General features: G+C 41.6%; 2 protein-coding genes across 2 annotated transcripts in view; both read right to left on the bottom strand.

Moving 5' to 3' along the window:
• The window catches only part of kansl1l (KAT8 regulatory NSL complex subunit 1-like), a 31,387-nt gene extending 27,104 nt beyond the window's left edge, over positions 1-4,283 (bottom strand). Inside the window, exons 1-2 of the mRNA XM_015358569.2 lie at positions 4,085-4,283; positions 808-2,038 (exon numbers count right to left, since the gene is read on the bottom strand). Coding sequence (XP_015214055.2) covers positions 808-1,973 — 1,166 coding nt within the window. The 5' untranslated portion in view covers positions 1,974-2,038; positions 4,085-4,283. The remainder of the gene's footprint in view (positions 1-807; positions 2,039-4,084) is intronic.
• A 2,144-nt stretch (positions 4,284-6,427) lies between these two features.
• Positions 6,428-22,301, bottom strand: acadl (acyl-CoA dehydrogenase long chain). The gene is made up of 11 exons (XM_006636412.3): positions 22,100-22,301; positions 17,548-17,721; positions 15,404-15,541; positions 14,527-14,691; positions 14,085-14,151; positions 12,347-12,511; positions 11,747-11,848; positions 11,176-11,289; positions 10,633-10,760; positions 9,971-10,057; positions 6,428-9,260 (listed from the first exon to the last, which is right to left on the bottom strand). Exons 1-11 carry the CDS (start codon positions 22,195-22,197, stop codon positions 9,167-9,169), a joined length of 1,332 nt encoding a protein of 443 aa, XP_006636475.2. The 5' UTR covers positions 22,198-22,301; the 3' UTR covers positions 6,428-9,166.
• Positions 22,302-23,369: the final 1,068 nt, after the last annotated feature.

Genomic DNA, 23,369 nt, shown 5'->3' with positions numbered 1-23,369 from the left:
ACACATGACGGGCAAAACTTCAGCATGAAAAATGAGCTTTTTCTAGTAGTCCCTTCTTTTTAAGAAGTAAATTTTCTTTCTTTAGTATGTTACTTATACAGTACATATAGTGAATATATATCGATAAATGATTAACACAGTGAGCTGCTGGCGTCCCATCCAGAGTGTACCCTGCCTTGTTGGGAAAGGCTCTGGTTCCCCCACTTCCCTGAATAGGATGAAGAAGTTTGAAAATAGATGGGTGGGTGGATGGACATCACTAGCAATTGGAGAATATGCAGAATAAGTTTTGTTCTTTTGTTTCCCTAACCAGGGGCAGTATAGCACGATGGGTTGTGCTTTTGGGTCTCCCCCTGCAGAGACTGTTGTTTTACCTTGTGTGAAGTGCAGTATTTTACCCCAACTGCTCCAGTCCACCCCGTTGTATAAGCAGGGACCAGAACTCCTGAGGGGTGATCACTGTGATGGACTGCTGTCCCATTAAGGAGAGGAGTCATGTGCTCTCTAGTCCTCTTAAGGCCACAGAAACCAGGAGGCGCTCTGACCTGATGAACCGCTGTGGCTCAGATAAGGCAATTACTGTACCTGTGTTACCTAAATGCTCAAAACAAACTGTCTATCAACAGCAAAGCCATTCTAGACATGTAGAATGCACTCAGATCGTTGATCGTTTAGGAAGACAAACCATACATTACAGGACACAGAGATTACACCTTCAGAAAACTCAAACCCAGCATTATTACACATAGAAAAGAAACAGAAATGTCTTTATAACAATGCAAACCTTCATTAGTACCTATTACTTACACTGGCACATTCTTTGTCCCTATTTCGTGGTCCCATTCTTCATCTGAACTGCTGTCTGTGGCTTCAGAATCCAGTACCTCACTGATTCCAGACAGCACTGCTTTAGCATAGTGGGTAAATTTCTGGATCTCTGAAGAACAGTTAGAGGGCATGGAAGTCGTCTGATTGGGATGGGAACAGCTGAGGCCGTTCCACAGACGCGTCTCCGCTTCTGAAAGATCAAAGGAGTTTTCTTCTAAAAGGCTACAAGTGTGCTCAGTTGCAGCTGAGCTGGAGGCTGTGTGTGTTCTGAAGTGATGTGCTCTGAGCCCTTGAAGCTGTTCACTGCAGTGCGTTGCTGCATGCTCCCCGAGAAGGGTCTGCAGGCGTTTTTGTATCTGGCTTGCTTGACTGACAAGAGTTTGGTGCCTGGCGAGACACTGAAACAGCTGGCTGTTAACTCCAGCCTCCTCCCCAGCTGTGCAGTGGATAAGCGAGAGATCTCCCGCTCCTCTGAAATCCCAGGGCTGGGCATTCATGTCCTTTCTGACAATACTGCCATGCCATGCTGGTGCTCTCCCCAGTGACCCGTTTATTTTGGCCGGTGTCAGGAATGTGAAACTGCCCTTAGCTGATGACTTGCACTCGCTTTCATTCTGTCTGCGACTCTTGATCTGAGAAGAATTCACCGCGCAGCCAATGTCCGGCATTGGCTCATGAACTAGGTGGGGGATCTTTCTCTCGCTAGCCTTTGGGATACCTCTACTTTTATGTTCGGGGATTGAGACTAAGAAAATGCTGGGATGATCAAAGAGGTTTTTGAGAGATCCCTTAAGAACTGCTGAATTTGTATCCCCGCTCTGTTTCTTGTTCAAAGACAGAAGATTTAACACTGAGCTTGAGCTTGAAAACAGGACTGTTTTGTAGTGCCCTGGAGACTGCGCTAAAGGCGACGTGAAAGGAATGTCCTCCAATTCCATAGCCCCTTCGCCGCAGACCTTCGCAGAGTGCAGGAAAGTGCGATTCAGCCAGACAGGCTCCGCCGCGCTGTCCCCCATGAGCTTCATTTGGGAGTTCAGCTCTTTCCCCAGCATGGTGGCGTCTGCATCGAGGGCGCTGGAGGGCAATGGTGACGACAGGTGGACCCCATGTCCATCCGTGGCTGTCTCCGTCAGGGCTGGAGCCATTCGGAGTCTCCAATGTTAACACACAACCAAAAACCGAAAAATTATCTTCATGCGGATCTCGTTACCTGAAAAAAAAAAAGAACCCATGTATTTTATTTGTATGAAGGCTTTAATCATCAAATGAATTATTATTGATCTTGTCATCCATTACTAGCTACACCAGCAGAAGAGATCTGGATCATAGTCCAGTTATAGATTTTATTTACTTTTTTTTTCCTATTTCACCTTCTGTTTGGATATTTGCTTCAACGTTGTCATGAATTCTTCACACCACTTTTATCTTAAGGTAATCCCCTGTATTCTCGCAGAGGAAGTGTATATCTTTCTTGATGAAGACGTCAGGCTCTTAGGGAACTACAGTACAGTGAAGTCACTGCACCACACAATTCCACTATACTATTCTCAAGTCCATTTGAAAAGACGGCTCTGCCCCAGACTTCAACAGCTTATAAAGACCTCTCCAATTCAAGGGCACATAGAATTGAGACTCCGGTTTATGCCTATGAATTTCCATGACCTCACAAAGCCACCTGTTATGTGAACAAAAACAGGGGAGTAGGAACTATTACAACCAGACACAAAAGCAACTGATCTCACTTTCTTTTGGAAGATGAAATGCTACAATTTAAAGACATTTTGTGTCCACTAGCCTTTATAACACCCTTGTGCTTAAGCACAAGTTTTACATAAACCAGTATTTGAAATTCACAAACCAATCAGCTTAAATTTCACAGCTTGGAGGTTCATTAATAAGACAGGATCCTCCTACTGAATATTTAGGGGGCCATTAAACACATTTATGCTATTCACTGCTTAAATTCAAGTAAACCGTCAATTTTGCCAGTACAACAAGGAACAAGAGGAAGATTACAAACAACCTAAAATAAGATAAAACGTTTGTTTTTCTTCTATTCAGTACCTTCTATTCAAGCCATTTTCAGTTAAAAAAATTAATAACATAAGGACAATCTCCAACTCAGATCCTTTAACACAAAATATATTATATTAAATATTAAAATACTGTATTATATATTAAAATATACTATACAACTCTTGTGTCATTTAAGGTCACTGAGGATCTGTTTGTTTGCCTCTATTTTAATATTAACTTTCACAAATGAGTATAAGACCAGAAGACACTGAACATTTGAGAACAGGGATAAGCTATGAATGGCAAACGTTTTGAAATGAAAAAGACTTAGGACAGCGGTCGTTTATTATCAAAAACAGATATTATTAATTAATTAAAAGGCAGAAAATAAAGTGAGCACATTTCTTGCATAAAGATAAAGAGGACGTATTAATATATGTGGTATAATGTCACTACAGGAGAAGCTCATCCTGAATACCAAAAGCCGTAAGAATAAAACCTACAGTATATGAATCGTGTGTAAGGAAAACATTGTGACTAGAATGTAAAGCCTAAAATCATAGTCTACCAAGGACAGCGCTGATGTGACGTTAGTCGAAACAAGAAAACTCATTTTAATAACTACTTGGGGAGAACTCTGGAAAAACAGAAATTCGTTACAGATGTGATTATTGGCCAAGGCACCCTTTGTGACCGTGTGTGAACCTATACTCAAGTAAAACATGCAAAATAATTGCTCCTATTTGTACAGGCTATTTCTATTTGCTAAAAAAAATTAGGAGCAAACCCACTTGCAAATCGAAGACGTTCTAAACAGTTTTCAGAGAAGAAAATGACATACTTATGTTAATGAGTTCACAAAAGTAAAAGCCGCACTGACTGTGGGCTTGAACATTATTAACCAAGATTCAGTGTGCCCATCAGAGAGAGAAAAAAAAAACACATACTGAAATTTAAAATGCCAACTTCTCCCCAGAAGTCACGTCGCCCCATAAATATTCAAGTGCCTCCCTCGGCTGATCTGCAGATGAACATCAACGGGACTGAGAGAAGGTAATTTTAGATGCGCTGTCACCTGCTGTGTTTGATGCTGAATGAATGTATAACCTAATTATAAGTTAACACAAACGCTCCCCAGACTGAATCTGAAGCTCCCTCCCGCTCTCCTCCCACTCGGCGGCTCTCCAGAGTCCCCGCAGAACAGAAGAGCAACAGTCAAACTCGAAAATAACGTACTCACCGGCGTTAGGTCCCTTTTAGCACTCAATTCATGGGAGAGGTGGACTTGTGGGACTTGTCCAGTCTGGCATGAGTGACCACCTTTAAAAAACCTGTATTTTAAGATAAAAAAAAGAACGACAGGGCGATAACAAATAACAGTAACAACAGCCGCCGAAACTCCTCGCCCGTTCACTACCAACTGCCTCCAGTTCTGTCTGTCAGCGCTCCACCGCCCCAAGGAGGGCGAGACTAGCGGTGGGCGGGGTGTATATGCAAATTGTTCCCCGGTCCCACCAATCGCAGGTCCACAAGGACTAACGGTTTCACGAAACTGTTTCCTCGTAGGTCGCCATTTCGGTTCTCATTTACCGCGAAATTTACCAGCTCCCGCTAGTTCTACCTTAGAGCCAAAATGGAACCAGTTTCACGCACTCTCTCCCCCCACCTCCCACCCACCCAGAAGCCTCGACCAATCAGAAAGAAAGGGCGGGAAGAGTGGGGTTGTGTATTTTTTGGTCCATGGCCATGTGGTTTTGTGTTTTGGCTGGAAAGAAGGGAGGACGAATCAGACGCTGTTTACAAGAGTGATCTGTTTCAGGCAAAGGGTGGTCACTTATTTCCATATTTCAACGAATTAGATCAACAAAGTAAATTACGGAGAAAGTTACGCCGTATTCGCGGCGGCATTAGATAACATACGAAAACAAAGGCTTTTTTGTCTGACAAAAAATCAAAAGCCTGACTGTAACAAAGAAAGGTTTTGTGTTTTTGTGAGAGATTTTACTTTTTATGGAAGGAAAACCTAATGTTTACATATCATGGGTTTTGTGCTAGGAAGTTTAAATGGGTTAATTCGGTTTCTCATTCTCTGATCACGAACATGACTGATGTTAATTTAGGTTCAAACTAGACTAGGTCTAATCTGGGTCTGTTAAAAAGGGGCGGTCAAAGTAGTTCCTCACCACATGTTGAGAATTTTCTTGTAATTACAATGAAAAGGAATAGCATTACTTTTACTGTAGTTAGAGGCAGAGTGTCCAGTTGTTTTTTTTGGTTTTGAACAAAGACATTTTGTCGAATTTGCTGGCTACAGCTGAAGTGGGTTCGTCACATCTTGATGGGCGGGTTCATTTGCCAGAGTGTTCCTGTTCGAACCCAAAATTCCTGTTTCCTCCAAAGGAACTAGCATCGCTTCTGCTAGCTGGTTTCCATCACACTCACTAGAGAAAGCATCTGAGATACGAAACCCCATTTGCGGCTTAATCTAAAAAGTTTAATCGTCATTTTTCTTGACACAAGTTTTGGTGAGCTGAACAAAAGTCAACGTTAATGTTTGCACATACATAGGGAAGTCTGAAACTGATATTCAGACTAATGGAGGAAATAATGAGAGCACAAATGCACTGAACAAATTAAGAAAAGGTTTCCGTCTTCTGTCGGAAGAACTTTGCTTCTTCCACAGATGGAAAGTGGAACATCCAGTACGGGAAACCTGACATGGAATGCTTATTCACTTTCGTGTGTCTGATTGAATGTCTTTTTCTCCAACACTATGAGAGCTGAATTAAAAACCCAATGTCTCTGCTGTCCTCATTTGCTTCATTGGAGAGATTATGCAGAGGAGACCATTTTTGGATCAGAACAATCATCAGAGAAGGCACAGGCAATCATCTCCTGTAAGATCATCCTGCTCCTTGCATTATTCCCAAATGGGTGGTGGGTGGGGAGTATGGATCAAGCTAGCCGGTCATGTTGCTGAAGCCAAGACCCCGGTTTCCTTCAAGAAGCAGGTGATGAGAGGATGAGACGCTTGGATCTATTAGCTACTATCAAATGGGCTGGATGAGGCCTCCTTCTTTCACAGCCTTATGCAACCCTTCTTACGTCAATCTTCACAGATTCATAATGAATAAAGTGATATTGAACATATTCCAATGCATGTGGTGATGCAGTGAACATATTAAAATATGGATCCACCGTCTGAGGACCTTCTCGACAACCAAAAAGCCATCAAGCAGCATGACCCAGACCGCTGCCCAGAAGCTTTTCCGTCATAAACCGGGGAGTTTAATGCAAAAGAAAACTTTTGCATGCAATGAAGCTCCTGCTTCATTGCATGCATACATAACAATCATAGCCATCGCTGTCTAAAGTCAAGAAAGATTTAATTAACCTAAAACAATTGCTCAATATTCAGTGGCTGTCTTTAGCTTTATCTTGGGAATATTTGTCCTTCAAGGATGGTAGAGAGGTGTGAATATAGTCTTCTTGTGACATACTCTGCACTATGAAATATCAGATGTTTTGTATTGGGTTATTGTAAAACTGTTGCATTCATTTTCTGTAAAAGAAAAAATTACACTTTATTTCAGCACGCCGATTTTTATTTCAACGTCCAGTTTCTTCCAGTTACAGTTAAAAGTTATTACATTTTAAATGCAGAATCACATATTACTTTTTCTTTTGAAACAGTCCAGTTTGGTACCTTCAGTTACTCTGCACTGCTCAGGCGCACAGAATAGACATGGACAGACATGGGCCATGCATTCACACATTTACACTTCCACAAGCTCCACAGTGCCTCATGGCAGTTAACCAATAACAGTGCTGTCTGTGTTTCACAAGTGAAATCAATTTCTTAGTGTATGCTACTGAATGTAACTTCTCATATTTAAATTCACAGTTCCGTGGAATAAATCTGCACAAAAGGCTTTAGGCAAGACCCTGTGTATCTTCTGGAAAAAAAAAAAAGAAAATAACACACCCATAATGTATCTGCTGTTTAAAACAAGAATTAAAAAATCAAGTGCATTTTAGGAAAATACTGCAAGTCAGTGCTGTGAAAATGGGAGCAATCTCTGTGGAATAAATGACTGCATGTCAGTGAGAGAAAGGTGAGCTGAGAATTGTTAGGACTTCCATTGAGAAAACCTCATCTGAAGGAAGTCATGCTGCTGAGTGAGATGAAGTTTTGATGTCAGGTCAGAACATTTTTATTGTGATAAAAACAGTTTTCCACGGCCAACTGCTGCCATTGTCAAACCAATAATGTAGGAGGCTTTTCATAATTGAAGGTTTCAGAGTCAAAAATGAGCAAGACTATGAAAAAGACTTCAGGATTTTCTCTGTTTCCAGTTGCCAGCTGCAGAATTCTATAGGCATTTGCATTAATACAGACAGCAAAATGAAAGTTCTGTCCCTCTGTCTTACATAACCATGCAAGTCTTTTGTATTTAAAGCTTTTATGCTGGAATCTGAAATTGCTTTTTAGCAAAGTGGTATTTTTGTTCATTTACAACACACTAATTGCTCTCCTTTTTCACAGACCATCTTGTATCTTGGATTGCAGCTTCACAACGACCCAAGGCAAAGGTGTTTGGTTGATTTTAATCACCCTGAATCTTGCCGTGAAATCCATGTGTGCACAGGAAGCCTGGTGTGGTGTTAAAAGCACTCATGTCTCTATTTGTAATAATAATAATAATAATAATAATAATAATAATAATAATTGCTTACATTTATATAGCGCTTTTCTGGACACTTGACTCAAAGTGTTTTACAGGTAATGGGGACTCCCCTCCACCACCACCAATGTGCAGCATCCACCTGGATGATGCGACGGCAGCCATAATGCGCCTGAACGCTTAATGAAAATCAAACTCCAATAAAGATGCGACAACTACTAAACTCTTGAGCATAGTATACAAGGCTATAATAGTCCTAGTGGCTAAAAATGATACCCAATTAATTCAACACATCAATTACTAAAATTAGTACACAGGTACAACAGGAAATAATATCCTATGGAAACAGACAACATTGATTTAAAAAAGATTTGTGTGGCTAGCCAACTCTTTACACAAGCAACAACAGTAATGGATATACACAGGGCATATGATATGGAGTATGAGAGCTTCAGTAGGCTTTTGAGAAATTACTATACTGCAAACTGCAGGTGGTAGACATTCGGGGAAACAAGTGTTTGGAATAAGAAATGGTTATTACATAAAAAGGGGGTGATTACTCAGATTGGTGCGATGTACTTAATGAAATACATACTGTACATAATTAAAAAGTTCATAAACTAGTTACGTTTGAAGATGACACCAAATTAAGCAGACAAGCACTGTAGAAACAGCAAATAAGACATTTTAGAATGTAGGACTGGACAAACACCTGGGTGAAGACATTTAGTGTAGACGAGTGCAGGGTTTTGCACAGGAAGTAGATAGATAAATACAAAATGGGAAACACTGAGACAGAAGATGCTTCTTATCCTAACAAAATACTAGGATATTATAGGATCGTTAACTCAAGTTTAGTTAAAATATTTAGTATACAGGTATGAATTTAGAATATTGCACAGAATTTTGGTCACTACTTTATGGAAAATACTGTATATTGCTTCTCTTGTGTCAGTCCAGAGAAGAGCAACCAGATACATTCTGGGACTTAAAGACTGTCTAAAGAAACTGAACTTTTCAGTCTTGAACCGTGAAAAGTACGAAGGAACGTGATACAAGTCTTCATGATTCTCAAAGGCACAGACAAAGTCAGCCCAGCAAATTTCTTCAGAATGAACAGTGAATCACAAACAAGGGAGCACAAGTGGAAACTACAGGGAAGTACATTTAAATCCAGGAATAAGAAGAGGCACTTCTATATCTAAAGGTACAAGAACAAGCTACCCAGCCATGTTGGTGTATTGGTACCCTACATTCTTTTAGTAAACAGCTACACATACTGGGGTCCTGGTATCATTTAACTGCTAACTACCAAACCTCCCATTCCACCTCACATTTGTAACTTTTCTTTTGTGCGTGTAGTTCTAAGAGAACTCCAAATGCTATTAAACATGAAAGCTGTGAAGAGAATGTACATTCAATAAACTGAGTATGAGTATTTTTAATAGAGACATCATTTTGTTAATAAATCCTTTGTTCTACTATATTGCTAAGAAACCCCTACTATCATCAGAGACACCACTTCTCATTTCTACAGTGCAGTATCAAAGGCTGACCAAAAGAGGGCAGTGACGCTGGCATGTGAATATGCAGCGCAGTAAAAAGACGCATCTGAAAGAAATGTCAAACATTCCCTTTCACTGCCCTCCAACGATGCTGCGTGCAATCAGCTCCTTCATGATCTCATTAGTGCCGCCATAAATGGTCTGAATCCGTGCGTCCGCAAAGGCTCTGTAAGAAATGAAGACATTCAGATTAATACAATAATAATGACAATGGGAGGTAAATTTCTAACATCAAATGCAGTGCTTTCATAGTGTGCAAAGGTGATAAATGTTCTCCGTTCATCCGTCCATTTTCCAACCACTTTGTTTAATGGGTCATGTGGGAACCGGAGTCAGCTGCTGTGGGAACAGTGAGCTGCTGGCTTTGTATGAATGTGTGACAGATATTTTGATAGCAAAATAGCAAACAATACTGGATCACATACAGTAACTGCCAGCTGTCTACAAATACCAGAATCCATGTAGAACCAATGACTTTTTGCAGCTAGCAAGATGTGGGGTTGTGGTCTGGCTAATTCCAGTTTAGGGACAAGCCTCTAAAAATCAGAATTTTTTTTGTTAAACAATTTCCCAAATCAACACAGAAACAGCCTGGCATTCCAATTGTCGTTATTACTCTCGTAATCCACTGACAGACAGCGGATCCTTTCAGCCGGTCGGAAAGGATCGGCCAGCTTCCTCTGCAAATTTCGCCATCTGCTGTCACCAACGAGTTGACAATCAACAGGCAGTTGTAAGAATGGAGCGCAGCGTTGTGGTGTCTGAAAATGCTCGTGTATTCTTCCCTGCCTGTTCGGCACGCAATGCTCCTTGGTGCCAGAGACTAACAGAGTCACGCTGTTACAGCCCTGCTGTCTGCAGTGCTCTGTCACTCACTTGGCAATGGGATATTCCCACATGTATCCACTGCCACCGTGGAGCTGCAGACACTGGGTGGCCACACGGTTCTGCAAGTCAGAAGCCCTGAAGAGACAGCAGAGATGTCAATCAAAGACACATCCGCGAGAGGGTTTTCATAATGCTTATCCACAGAGTGACATTAGCCCAGTGCAAGAAGCATGAAAGCACACGGTACCTGATGGTCCATACAGCAACAAGCAACAAAGGACATCGTGAAGCATTTATACAAGAGACCTCATTTGTGGTGACCACCCTAGTGCATCAAGGCACTCTGCACAACCTGTAACAACGCCTTTCACATCCAGGATGTGAAATGTGTGAGAAAGCTAAATCTGAAATACAGTGTTCATTTCTAAAATCGCTAATCAAGCTTTTTCGTTTCTAAAAACACATGCATAAATAATAACCATCTATATAGCCCACTTGACAACATATAGATACAAGGACACTTGGTGTTTAATAAAAAAAAAGACTATTTTGCTAAGCCTGTAAAAAATTGAAGTCCGGAGGGAAAATAAGCCATTTAAAAGAAGAAAACACAGAAAACAAAAAAGGTGCACACACCAGCGGAGCTGATTGAAATGACCTGCCGGGTAATAACTGCGTGTGGGGAATATTACGTGAGGGTGCACTCTCACCAGTACTTGGCCATGGAGGCAGTCGCCGAATCCAGCTTTTTCTCCAAGTGCAGCTGTAAACAGCTGTCCACAAAGGCCCGGCCCACACAGATCTCCGTCTTCATCTCTGCCAGCTTGTGCTGCACCGTCTGTGTTGAAATAAGCAGCAGAGTTCAGCGTGTATGTAGGGGCTGATATCACCAAAGCACGGCAGCTCATGACAGCCGACTGTTCCGGTTCACTGCTAAAGAGCATGGCGGCTTGTAATCGCATAATGATGTTGTATAGATTGGACCTACAGAATTTTAAAATGATGGTGTGTCTTGGATAACTATGTTTTTCCACTGTGTCAAAGCCTCCCCAGCAGAACCTGCAGCGCCGATTTGATACTGACCCTGCCTGCTTGTGAATTCGATAGATGTGGTTTGTGGGCATTGGCAGCTTTTCATGGGAGATCAGCCGCTGCGTCTCTGTTCAGAGGAAGCAGACGCCTGAACCCTTGTCTCTCTCACTGCTCAAAACCCCTTCACGGAAAAGGGTAACATACAGTAGCAGCCAACTCACCTGCAGATGCGCGATAGTCTTGCCGAAGGCTTTCCTCTCCTTGACGTAGCTCTTTGTCTCTTCAAACATGAACTCGGCGCTGGCGACAGACAGGTCAGCAATCACCAGACGTTCCTGGGGTGACAAAGGTAGCTTACACTCATACCAGCATTTACAAGAGGAAGACAATTATGGCAATGAAGTGTGTACTAATCCTTCTGATGCACTCGAAAAGACCAATTCAAAATGATAAGGACCAGAAAAGTGTTTTTAAAAGACCAAAAAAGGCACAATTATGAATTCACCTGTTCATCAAATGACAGGGTCAAAAAGTAACTACTACCAGTTTGTAATAAAGGGTTTAATCAGATGGTCTCTAAAACAGTTTGAAGTGCTTTTCATTATGTAAGAAAATGATTCAAAATTTAGATTCATTAGACTGTAGTGTTTGTTACACATACTAAATAATGGTATCCTTTTCAAAGCCCAGGACAGAAAATTACCATTACTCTGTGTTATTACTACATTCTTAGTTGCTGTGCCTTCATGTAAATAAATACTGAAATACTTGAAAATGAGATGCCACTCTTACCTGTGGCAGCTCAGCCATCAGGTAGTAAAAGCCCTTATTAACTTCGCCAAGTAGCGCCTCAGCAGGGAGACGCACATCCTCAAAAAACAGCTCGGCCGTGTCCTGAAGAGACAGAAGATGGATCTCTCAGTCACCATGTTCACCCACAGTGCAGGGACACTCATTCTTTGGATGGCCTTGTATATTCCGGGCCAGTGACCTGTAAATCACCTCGGAGCCTGGTTGGGAGTTATTATAATTATCTGGCTTATTAAATTATCGGACCCCCCAGGGATTGAGTTTGAGCCTTTAACCGTAGGCCTGTCAGAAATCATGCGTCCTTTGGGGAAGAATACCTTGAAGAGCGCTCACTGATGACTCCACTCAACTCACTTGACAGACCACAGGGAAATACTGTATATGCGTACATCAGCACGGATAGAGAGGAAAAAGAAATTCCTCACTTCTCTGGCCTCGTGCAAGAAAAAAAGGACCAAGTCAGAACCTACAAAATCGCAATATAACAGAGAACACAAACAAGTGGGTTCATCTGAAAAGGAAGATGCTGTAAACATGCCCCATAGCTGGTGGTCATGGTTCTGTAGTGTGACAGCCCAGTACCTGCGCCTTCAGGCCAATCTTGCTCAATTTGCGCCCCTTGTGGAAGCCCTTCGTCCCATTTTCCACCAGGAAGAGACTGATTCCATGTGCTGCTTTCTGGGAATTAAGGTCCGTCACCGCCACTACGATCACCAAGTCACACATCCAGCCATTACTGATGAATATCTGGGCAGAAGGACAGAGACAGAAGGCCATCAGGACAAGCTCCCCACCCATCACTGACCCACCTGCAGTGGTGATTTAGTCTGTAGTTTCACTTCATATCAGAAATACAGACCTTAGTAACTCCGCGTGTCTACAATAACTCGACAGCATGTACAGTACGTGTCAGGGTTCACAGTCAACCTCAGTGTTAATACAGTAAAGGCCCTGGCCTGGAGCTCCGGTGTTGAAAGTTTGAGCCTAGATCATGTTCCCAACTGACTGTGAGAAGGATTTCCCAAGAGGCATAACAATTGGCACCTGCCAGCTTGCATTGATGTGATTGAGAGATGTGTTACATTCTATCAACACTATCTGACCTGTCGGGGGCGGTGGAGCTTTCCATGTGGAAAAAAAAGATACATTCTTCTTTTCTCCAGAGTGAAAGTGGGAGTTGTTACAACTGATGATTCTAAACTTCATGAGGTTGAAATACATCTTCTTTACAGTTACTGTGCATGACTTGTACATTCTGTACAATGTATTCTTAAAAAAAACATTTGTTGAGGATATGCAGCTCATTTGATTTGACAACTGGAGCCCAAATGTGAATAACAGCAAAACCAAGAATTTGGAAGGCAATTTGGCCAAAAAAAAACTGTTTATCAGCATTCTGGGTGTGGGCAGGACAGACTCAGGGAAATGAAAACAACAGTAACGGGGATTCAAACTAGAAAGCAACAAAGTAAACAAAGAACAACTCACTGGTAAAAAAAATAAACAATTCCTTCAATTAACATAAACTGTCCATACGTTTTCCCCACTTGGCAAACAATACTATTCAAAGGTCATTCACAAGTAAACAGTTCTGGCTTTCCGAAAAGACAGCAAGAGCAAATAAAAATGAATAACAGTACCTCTCCAAATAGCATCTGATTCTTTCAGATCTCCAGTAATGTTCTGCTTCAGTGAAAATAGGTTTGTGGCAATATAAAAAAACAGTCTGGTGTGGTTGGGGAGGATTCTAATCCAGTGATAGGTTAAAAAAGTATTTTTTTTCCATTTGAAAACCTCCAACTGGGTTGTATACCATGTGGAGTTTTTTTTCTCCAAGCTTAGGCACCCCATAGTATAGAGCATGATGCCTTCCCAAACTGAAGCCCCCAAGAACAAAGAACTCACCACCTTCAATAGGAGAGACTGATAGGGTCTCAAAGGGCAGCTCGACATTAAACGTCTGGTGAGTTCTGAGATTTATAAACTGTGAGTTTTATAAGATGTTTTAAACTGGAGATGTACAACAGGCCAGGCTTACAACTCTGCTGCCAGCACACTTATTGTGCGACTGATGCGCAGCTATTACCACAGGGTCTTCTCGTACATCATACAATGCTAGAGAAGGGACACATGTGGGAGACGCCTTAAATATACTTTTCGTTTCACACCACTGCCTTATACAGCCGATGAGGTCCTCGTTGCATAAGCAGCACTTGTCAAGAACGATCGAGTCTGGTTTGTCTTCTCAGGATGTTGGGTAGCGAATGCTCACTAGATGTGCAAAATAAACTGAACTGAACAGAGCACTTGCACATGGTACCTTGCTCCCATTCAAAATCCAGTCACTTCCATCCCTCTTGGCATAGGTTTTCACCCCTTGCAAATCACTGAAAAAAGATGTACAAGATGTATATTGACAGTGAAGGAAGCTACATCTTGTATCAGCATCTAAGAAAGAACATAAGCATATTGACAGTGAAGGAAGCTACATCTTGTATCAGCATCTAAGAAAGAACATAAGAAAGATACAAACAAGAGGAGGCCATTCAGCCCATAGAACCTGTTTGGTAGCAAACTAGCCCATTAAGATCTCATCCTGTCGTTTTCTAAGAGAGAAGCCAGTGTGCGACTACCCAGTCAAAGGGCTGGGCAGCTTGTTCCAGACTCCCACAACTTCTTGGGCTAAAACAGACTGGTTTAGCTCTGCCTGCCACTTTCGAAGGAGGGACGTGTTCCCACCTTCTTGAAACTCAGTGCCTCACCTGCCTGCCCCAGGCTCTGTCATAGCAATGGCACCAATGCACTTTCCTGCTGTCATCTGAGGGATGTAGCGTTCTATCTGGCTCTTGGTGCCATAGTGACTGATGTAAGGCATAATGATGTCTGAGTGCAATGAAAACCCCGGTCCAGTGCAGTTCACGTACATTCTGAAAAGCACAAACACACACACTTTTAAGCAGAAACATCGTGTCTACATTTCCTCCTCCACGACACTCCTGGCAGTCAATCTCAGATAGACAGTTCAGAGAGCACTCCTCACATCAGAGCTGCTGGTTTTTCAAGAAATGCACAGAATCATTAAGCAATACCAGACATTTAACTTTACTTGCAAGTTCAAATATGTAATATTGGCTCATTTTTAAAAAGTGGCCATGTTGTGACTCATACAGCACTCTTCTACAGCAAATGTAAGTTTTTAAAATGTAGGTTTTTGTGAAGCACAAAGCATGTGTTTCAACCCTGTGAACACTCACCCTTTGCACAAAGCACACAAATGTTTGAACATAAAGTTTAAGTGGCCCTTTGGCCCATCTGACTCACTCGGTTCATTGATTGGAGAATTTCACGTAGCTCCTTCCTAAAAGAATCTACAGTAAACAGCAAGGCTGAATAGTTTGTGCCATACTTTCCCCACAACCCTTTAAGCAAAACCGTACCTCCTGTACACAGTTTTAAATGTGCTTCCACGCGGTTTACGCTTGCATCCATCCTCAACTCACCATTTCCACAAATCCGCCACATCACTCATTGCCTCTGCACTGACCAGCCATTTTCCTTCACAATTGCTTCAGGAAGTCTCCTCGCTGTTCCTGTTGTACTACAGTGACCTCCACTCTCCCACCCCCTCCCGTTACTCACTGCTCTTCCCACATCACAGCTGCGGACAGCAGGTCCCCTCCGACGCCACCGTGCTCCGCAGGGATGCACACGGCCAACATCCCCTGCTGGCCTGCCTTCTCCCAGACCTCCCGGCTCACCTGTCCCTCCTTCTCCCACCTGCAACACAGGGCAGCAGCTCAGGATGAGCGTAGAGCTTGAAACCAGAGAAGGCAGTTTGGTCCAGGCAGCAAGTTTGTTTCTTAGTAGTTCAGTAAGCGGTCCACAATCTCACTCAGCTGCTTTTTGAGAGATGCCTGTCCGACAGCTTCAACGACATGGCTGGGCTGCTTGTTCCAGACTCCCACAGCTCACAGTGTAAACTAGAGCCTCCTGTAGAGTCTGGAAAAGGCCCAACAGACGAAACATTGCATTTCTCCTTCCTATTTCGCAGACTCCTCTGCAGTCAGTGCACACTGACTCAGCTCCCCACCCAAACACCCAAAATTCAAATGATTCTTCCCATTTTTGTTGGAAAACTGAAAAATAAACTTTCAGTCGCCACTATAATTTTAAGCTATGGCCCTTCAGGCATTTCTGATAATCCTCTTTCACTCATGCTTCCTGTTCATTGCGCTTCTGTTCTTTAACAGGAGTTTTTTTTACTCCGTTGATAAATTGACTTGTTTCTCCTTGTAGTTTTCTTAACAAAATTAAGAAACTGCATCACTATTTTCTAGACTTTGTTAAACAAAGGGCTGTGCTAGAAGCAGAATATCTTTACAATATTGCCATCTAGTCTCTGCTGTAACCCACTACACTCTGCTCGTTTCAAACTCAGTTTCATTCCTCCACAGTCTGCTTTCCTGAAATTGCAAACTTTTATTTGGGATTCTTTACTGGTTCAGCTTCAACATAAACTTTTAAATATACCATTAAAAGACTGCAAGAACAGATAGTTCTCTCATTTTTCAGCGCTTCATCTTGACAGCTTGGAAAGATAGATCAATCTAGGCATTAAGGAACAAAAAAGTAGACATGACTAACATGTTTTCCCAATCTACAAGAATAGTAACTTTTTTTCCTTTATATCCATATAAATATTTCAGCATAAAGACCACACTGTAATTGATATGTCAGTCTGGAGGTCTGTAGCAAACTCACTGTACCCCTTGAATGTATTTTATAGATCCGTCAAGGTTAAATTCTTATGTCTCATGTCTGAATTCTCTTTTTGATGTACAGCACTGCCCCTTTCCCATCTCTTTGGAATGCTGTGTAACTAAATGCCGGACATTTAGTTAGAAGCATTTAATCAGCTTATGAAAGAAAAATAAATCCATTCATTTCTTGACCTTGTGTACCAAGTGTAGCTCTCCTTGGCCCTATCTGTCCAAGGAGCGTGTGGGCTCTGCACACGTAGACCTAATATCTAGAAAGCAGATAACTCTGCCACACAGCAAGACCAGGGCCTATGCAGTGGCAGAACTCTACATAGCCCAGATCTCAGATGGAACTGACGTCGGTTCTGTAACTGACCAGTGTCTGGGCGTGAACCTTGTTATATTCGCCCCTTCTAAATTCCTTCCACCTCAGCGACTGATGGACATGAGCCTGAGAAACCTGAGACGTGGCACCAGCAGGGCATGTTGCCGTTCTCTCTGCCCCTGCCAGAACTTGATAAAAGTCGCTTGTGGGCTCTGAGCACACACAGCGCCACTTCCTAGACAGAGGGGTAGCTCCTCCAGGCCTATAGAGCAGGTCCTCCGGCATAGGAGAAATCTACATGGCACCAGTGACTAGTGTGGCTCCCTTCATCCAGAGTTCCGAGAAGGGATTGATGGCACTTCTGTAATTCTGTAACACTCAGTGCATGAGCCTTGTTCCACTTGCAATATTTGAATTCTCCCCCCTCTCCATTCCAGCTGACATGCTTTTGAATTTCTCTGTAGTTCCTCGCCTCAAGTCGTGTGGTGCTCATCTCTTTCTGTTTTTGCAGAGAATATGGCTTTCCAGTGGCTGCAAAAGCTGAATCTTCTTTAGCGCACCTGCAGGACTTCCATCTTGGCTCCAATAATCTGGAGCGTTGGCAGGTGTCCTGCAATGGAACTGGGAAACGCCGGACCCTGTGCCGTGTGTGGAGTCACAAACAGTAAGAGGACCAGGACACTGTCTGAGATACTTACTCCGCGTGGTAGGGGGCCACCTCCACCTGGAAGAAGCGCCTGACGTTCTGTCGGAAAATGTCGTGCTCCTCGGAGAAGATCCGGCGGGTGCCGATGTCCATCATACTCTTGGCACTGGAGGTCTCTGGGCGGAAGTTCTGTGCCTCACTGTGCCCCCACTGGGTGTGTTGCAGCCTGAAACACAGAGCACAGCGCTGTCAGTCACACTCCCTAACTGCTAGAAGGACAGCAAAGCATTTAACGTCAAGAAAGAGCGGTATACTCAAAAAAAACACAAGGTCTACTCCGTTTATGTGTTTGCAAAAATATATTTTCTATATATAAAAGAAAATAGACTTCTATCCAGAGAAGGTGAAATATCTTATTTTACTTTTTATGCTTAGTTATTGCCATCGACTGTTTATTATAGCATTATTTAATATACAGAACTTGGGTTATCAGTAACCTATAATATACATAGTATTGCGTAATCCGGGACAAAGGTTACTGGCAGTGCAGTTTGATTTGAGTTGACAGAGCTACTGCAAAAGTATTTACAATATGTCCCCACGCTAAACCAAGGGTCCAAAAAACGCTTACCTGTGTAAGACGTAACACATGACTGAAAACGTATTTACATTTAAACACATTCATTGCACGTTGGTAATCCCCTGTTTCCCTAATCAAAGTTTTTAAACATTTAAAACAGAAATTAAAACTATCCGAGTCTATGGACTGTCCCTGAAGTGCTAAACCTGAAAAGCAGTTAAATATCATAATACAATATGTATTTCTGTAGTGCTAAACACCTGAAGAAACTGGGGTAAACGTAGCTTGAAGTTCGAAAACGATTTTGGCATGCCTGTAGCATTTTTATGAAACCTCCTAGAGTTGCGAGAACACTTACTTTGTGTATAAAGTACATTGTGACTGTTTTCACAGCCTTCACTTGTCATGTTTATGACATTAATTTCACCACACACGAATATTCTTGTGTCCATATTGTAGTGTCAAACAAATGACAAAGTTCATGTGTCTGTGAAGCAGAAGTCTCTTTATTCATATGCATATGGAAGTCTGGCTTGCAACCACCAGACTTAAAAAAATAAGTAGCTGAAGATGGTCCTTTATACCTTAAAACACAAAGAGTTACTATGACATACTGTATTCTAAACAGATGAGAAAACAGCAACACCTGCCAATTAATTATATCTAAGTTGCAGACTAGACAACAGTTAGTTCTTTTCATATTCGGGGCGTACAGCCAGCTTACCAAATACATGCCCTTTATCTTACTGACCAAGGACAGGCAGCATTCTTTATATACATTTGAGCACAAAGCCTACTGTACGTCAAGCCACTAGACTGCATAGTTTGCGAAAACATACAAAAACACGAAAATGATTATCACACTTCCCGGGCGTCTCTCTTATCTCTTCATTCTTCAATATCTTCGCAAGGAAAACACCCACAATGCTGCAAGTAAGTGTTTCACAGACTAAGCAGGTCCTCTGACCTTTCCAAGCCTTGCTTTGGGTTGTGAAACCTCTTTTATTTTTTTATGATTTTTTCAATACAGCACCTATTAGACATGCAATACACTGGGATAGGGAGGTCTTCTTCGTGACTCAATAGCATTTGAAGCACAACATTCACAATGCTACAACCAAGTGTTTTACACACCAGACAGCCCCCCTCACCTTATACAACCTTGCTTTGAGTTGTGAAACTTTTCTTTATTTTCATGATTTTTTTAAGATAACACTACAGGTAATACACTGGAATAGGGGTGTCTTCTTAATACATGGGGTTAGGGGGGTGCTATTCACGAGTCAATGGCTTTTCAAGCACAACATTCAAAATGCTGCAACCAAGTGTTTTACACACTAAGCAGGCCCTCTTATCTTGCACCGTCATGATTTCCAATGTGAATCCCTTCCATAATGTTTTACTATTTCTAGAAGATAGCACCATGGGACTGGGATGGGGGGTGCTTCCAGTTATTTCTGGGTTTCTTGTATTTTATTTCAGTTTCACATCGGTTCTGAAAGTTAACACTAGTGCAAGACGTACTGTTTTGGGGCATCTTAAAACCGTTACTTAACTTTCTTTGTGAGGGGAGTTATCCTGAGAAAAGATGTACTTTTCTTTACTGTTTTCTTGATTTTCAAACATAGCTATTATGCTATGTTGTGCAGTATGGGGTGGCTGTTTACTTATCAATATTGGAAGCCCAAGTAAAATGATCCAAAACACAGTTGGACAGTTGTTGAAGCTGACACACAACCAGCTAAAGAACTGCCCCTTGCTCTCTGTATTAAACCTTGTTCACTCAGTAGTTTAAACTAAGTGTAAAGTGTTATGAAGAAGAATGCATGAAGATACTCTCACATTTTTATGAAAACTATAGTTTTTAAAATCTTTTAAATGATGGGTGTTCCTACAGTTAAAGGACCCAAAGAATCTAAAAGCTTTACAGCTCAAAGGCAAAGTATCCATAGATTTTGCCAAAGCTATTTGAATCAAATGGCTTTTTAAATTCCTTTTTAGGAACATATTTCTAGCAAAAAAATTATGCCTAGGGACGTTTTTTTACAGCAAGAAATTATGTTCTGTCTGTACAACTGAAACACATTTTGGAGTACTTTCACAATGCTTTTCTGTTTGAATTAATCCAAACATTTCTGGCTCCAGCATGCCAAACAACATGGTCTTTAACATCATCCATGAAGACATGGTCTTCCCCCCTTTGTTTTAATATTACTGGATAGAACTCTGAGTTGCATACATATTTTATCACCAAATTTGTCGCATCTGATTTCTATAGTTGCGATGGTTGTGCATGCATGTAATAAGGAATACAACGATGAAAAAAAGATTTGATTTATCGATAAACACTTCTGTGTTTCCTTTTTGTCTTGCTGTTGGATTCCTTTTACCCTAGTTTACAGAACCAATACTCCTGCAGATAATCTTATAGTCCTTCCACTGAACTATTGCTTCGTTTCTTTCAAATCTATCACTACATTTCCTGCTTGCAAAACCTACCACTGTGACATTGTGCAAACCGTACCCTCATCAGACCAGGGTTTGCAAAATGTACATATGCAGATATCTGAAAAAAATAGCCAGGTATCTGAAAGAAAGGCTTCACATATCACAGCAAGGTTATGATGGGTCAGTGGGCGTGCCTAGTGTGTAAAACCCTTGGTTATAGCATAATGAATATGGTTGTGCAAAAGCTATTGACTCGTGAATAGCACCCCTCTTTCCCCATGTACCGCCTCTCTAATGGTGCCATAGTGAAAAAATCATAAAATAATAAAGAAAACTTTCACAACCTAAAGCAATGTTGTATAAGGTGAGGGGTCTGCCTAGTGTGCAAGACACTTGGTTCATGCATTGTGAATGTTGTGCTTGAAAAGCTATTGACTTTTGTATAGCACCCCCCTATCCCCATGTACCACCTCTCTAATGGTGCCATGTTGAAAAAATCATAAAAAAAATTTAAGAGGTTTCACAACCCAAAGCAAGGCTTGGAAAGGTCAGAGGACCTGCTTAGTGTGTAAAACACTTACTTGCAGCATTGTGGGTGCTGTGGTTTAAATGCTATTGGCTTGTGAACAGCATTCCTCTATCCCAGTGCAGAGTGCCACATTAAATAAAAGCACGAGAAAAAAGAGATTCAGAACGCAAAGCTGTGTCAGTCTTCTGTGTGAAAAATCGGTTTGAACATCATGGGAGCTGTTTTTACTAAGCTGCTGAGTAAAGAATATTTGAATTTCGCTGCTGTCAGCAGTATTGTGAATATAGTTGACCCTTACCTGAATGAAAACAGGACATAAAGAAAGGGTTTCAGAAATCAAACAAAGCTTTATTCCCGTGCTTACAGGCTGGGTTGGAGACTGCGCTGTTTTGCTTCCTATGGTCATATACGGGTTTTTCCCAACGAAGCCGTATTGAGCAATATTTTTCGCGTTTTGAAGCTGTGTACAGAGCGGTCCCCCCGGGTTCCAGTTAGTGTGTAATTACGCATCGATGAAAAAACTGAGGTTTAAAAAAAGATAATTAGCTCACTGATAGTTTTATATGGAGGCTTTTTAAGTCGTAGTCTTTAAAATGCATTTGGTTTGAAGGCTTTCTGTGTTTCCCTTGCGAAGATATGGACAAGAGAATATTCGTGCGGGGTCAAACAAATGGCTTAAAAACGACATAGTGAAGGCTGTGAAAACAATCACAATGTACAGTACTTAGTACACACAGCAGGTGTGTTCGTAACTCGAGGAGGTTTCGTGAAAACGCTACGAACTTCGTTTTCGAACTTCACGCTACCTTTACCCCGGTCCCGAAGAAGGCTCCATGGCCGAAACATTGTTTTTTCTTCTCTTTCAGCATGGAATAAACCTATTACTTGTTCCTAAACAGTTCATATGAAATGCACCAGTTATTAATGTAGTGCTGGTATTGATCTAGTCATATTTACCGATTATTTAATACTGTGCCCGAAGTTAGCATACTGTAGAGTGCAGTACTACTTTACATCGAAAATAAATACATTTAAAAACAGGCTTACCTGAGACTTCCAACAAAACCAGCTTTCTTATTCAGTATTCCGTAATGGAAAGGCTTGAAACCGGAAAGGCATTTTCTTAAAATAGGATTTAAATACATTTCGGTTTAATTTCGCGCAAAAGAATAACCGCACAAACTTCCTTCAGTACAATATACAGAATGCAAAGTTGCAGAAGCTGCCCAGAGGAAAAACAGAACGAAATAGGCTTGCGCCCTCCGATGGGTGACTTTGTAACTATTAATAGGAACAAAGTAGCAAAAAAACAGAACAGCTCGGCTCTAAGATAATTTCTCTCCAAGTGGACCTTCATCTTGTGTTGCACTTGTTTTCAGTTCTGGGTGAAAAAGGCAGTGTTGGCCTAGAAAGAGCTGAAAGAAAAGCAACCACTATAGTTCCAGGTGTATACTGTAGGTGGGGAGCTGCGTCAGCATGCGTAGGCTGCAAAGGGACAAGTAATAGGTTTATTCCATGCTGAAAAAAAGAAGAAAGAGAACACAACGTGTCGGCCGTGGAGCCTTCTTCAGGTGTGAGAGAGACAGGGCAGTAGGCAAAGGTAATGTAGCGGGAGAACAAAGGTTGGGAGGGAGGAGGAGTGAGAGGCGGGAGCAGGGGGACAGAAAGAGAGGGCAATCAAGAGGTGTGAAGTCAGAATGGGTGCAGAGAGGTGTGAAATGAAACTTCCAATGAATGGAGAAAATTTAAAAGAACAGTAGTCTGTCGTTAAGGGAAGGGAGAATGTGTGATCCTAGCTGCAGAATAATTTTAGTTTCGGTGGTCTTTCTGATGTATGAGTTCGGAAAACCGTCTTTGAGAACACAGACGGAGAGATTACTGTATACTGTAGGTTAAAGGAACTGACCCCTTTAGTCTCGAACACAGGACATGAGGAGGAGACTACTCTACATAGAAATATTCAGAGTTCTTAAATATAGTCAGTCCAGTGGATTCATTTATGCTGTGCACTTAGTTTTGTAAACTTCTTGTGATAAACATGGTAATTTGTGTATTTTCCCATTGTCCCTGTTTCAATATGATACCCATTTTCAATCTTCATGTTTCAATAACTACACAATAAATTAATAATGTCAAATAAACAGTCACAGTTGCTCAAGTAATTAATAGATTTCAATATAAATATTACATATGTATAAATCATACAGTATATGGTGAATAGCCAGCTAGCAACTATTGTCCTAAACAGAGAAGATTTTGTTTTATTGTATTAACAGTATCAGCATTTCGTATGCTTGAACACTAATTAGTTTCAGAA

The sequence above is a fragment of the Lepisosteus oculatus genome, chromosome 12 (genome assembly GCF_040954835.1).
Source record: "Lepisosteus oculatus isolate fLepOcu1 chromosome 12, fLepOcu1.hap2, whole genome shotgun sequence".
NCBI lineage: Eukaryota > Metazoa > Chordata > Actinopteri > Semionotiformes > Lepisosteidae > Lepisosteus > Lepisosteus oculatus.
This window is presented reverse-complemented; position numbering and strand designations above follow the sequence as displayed.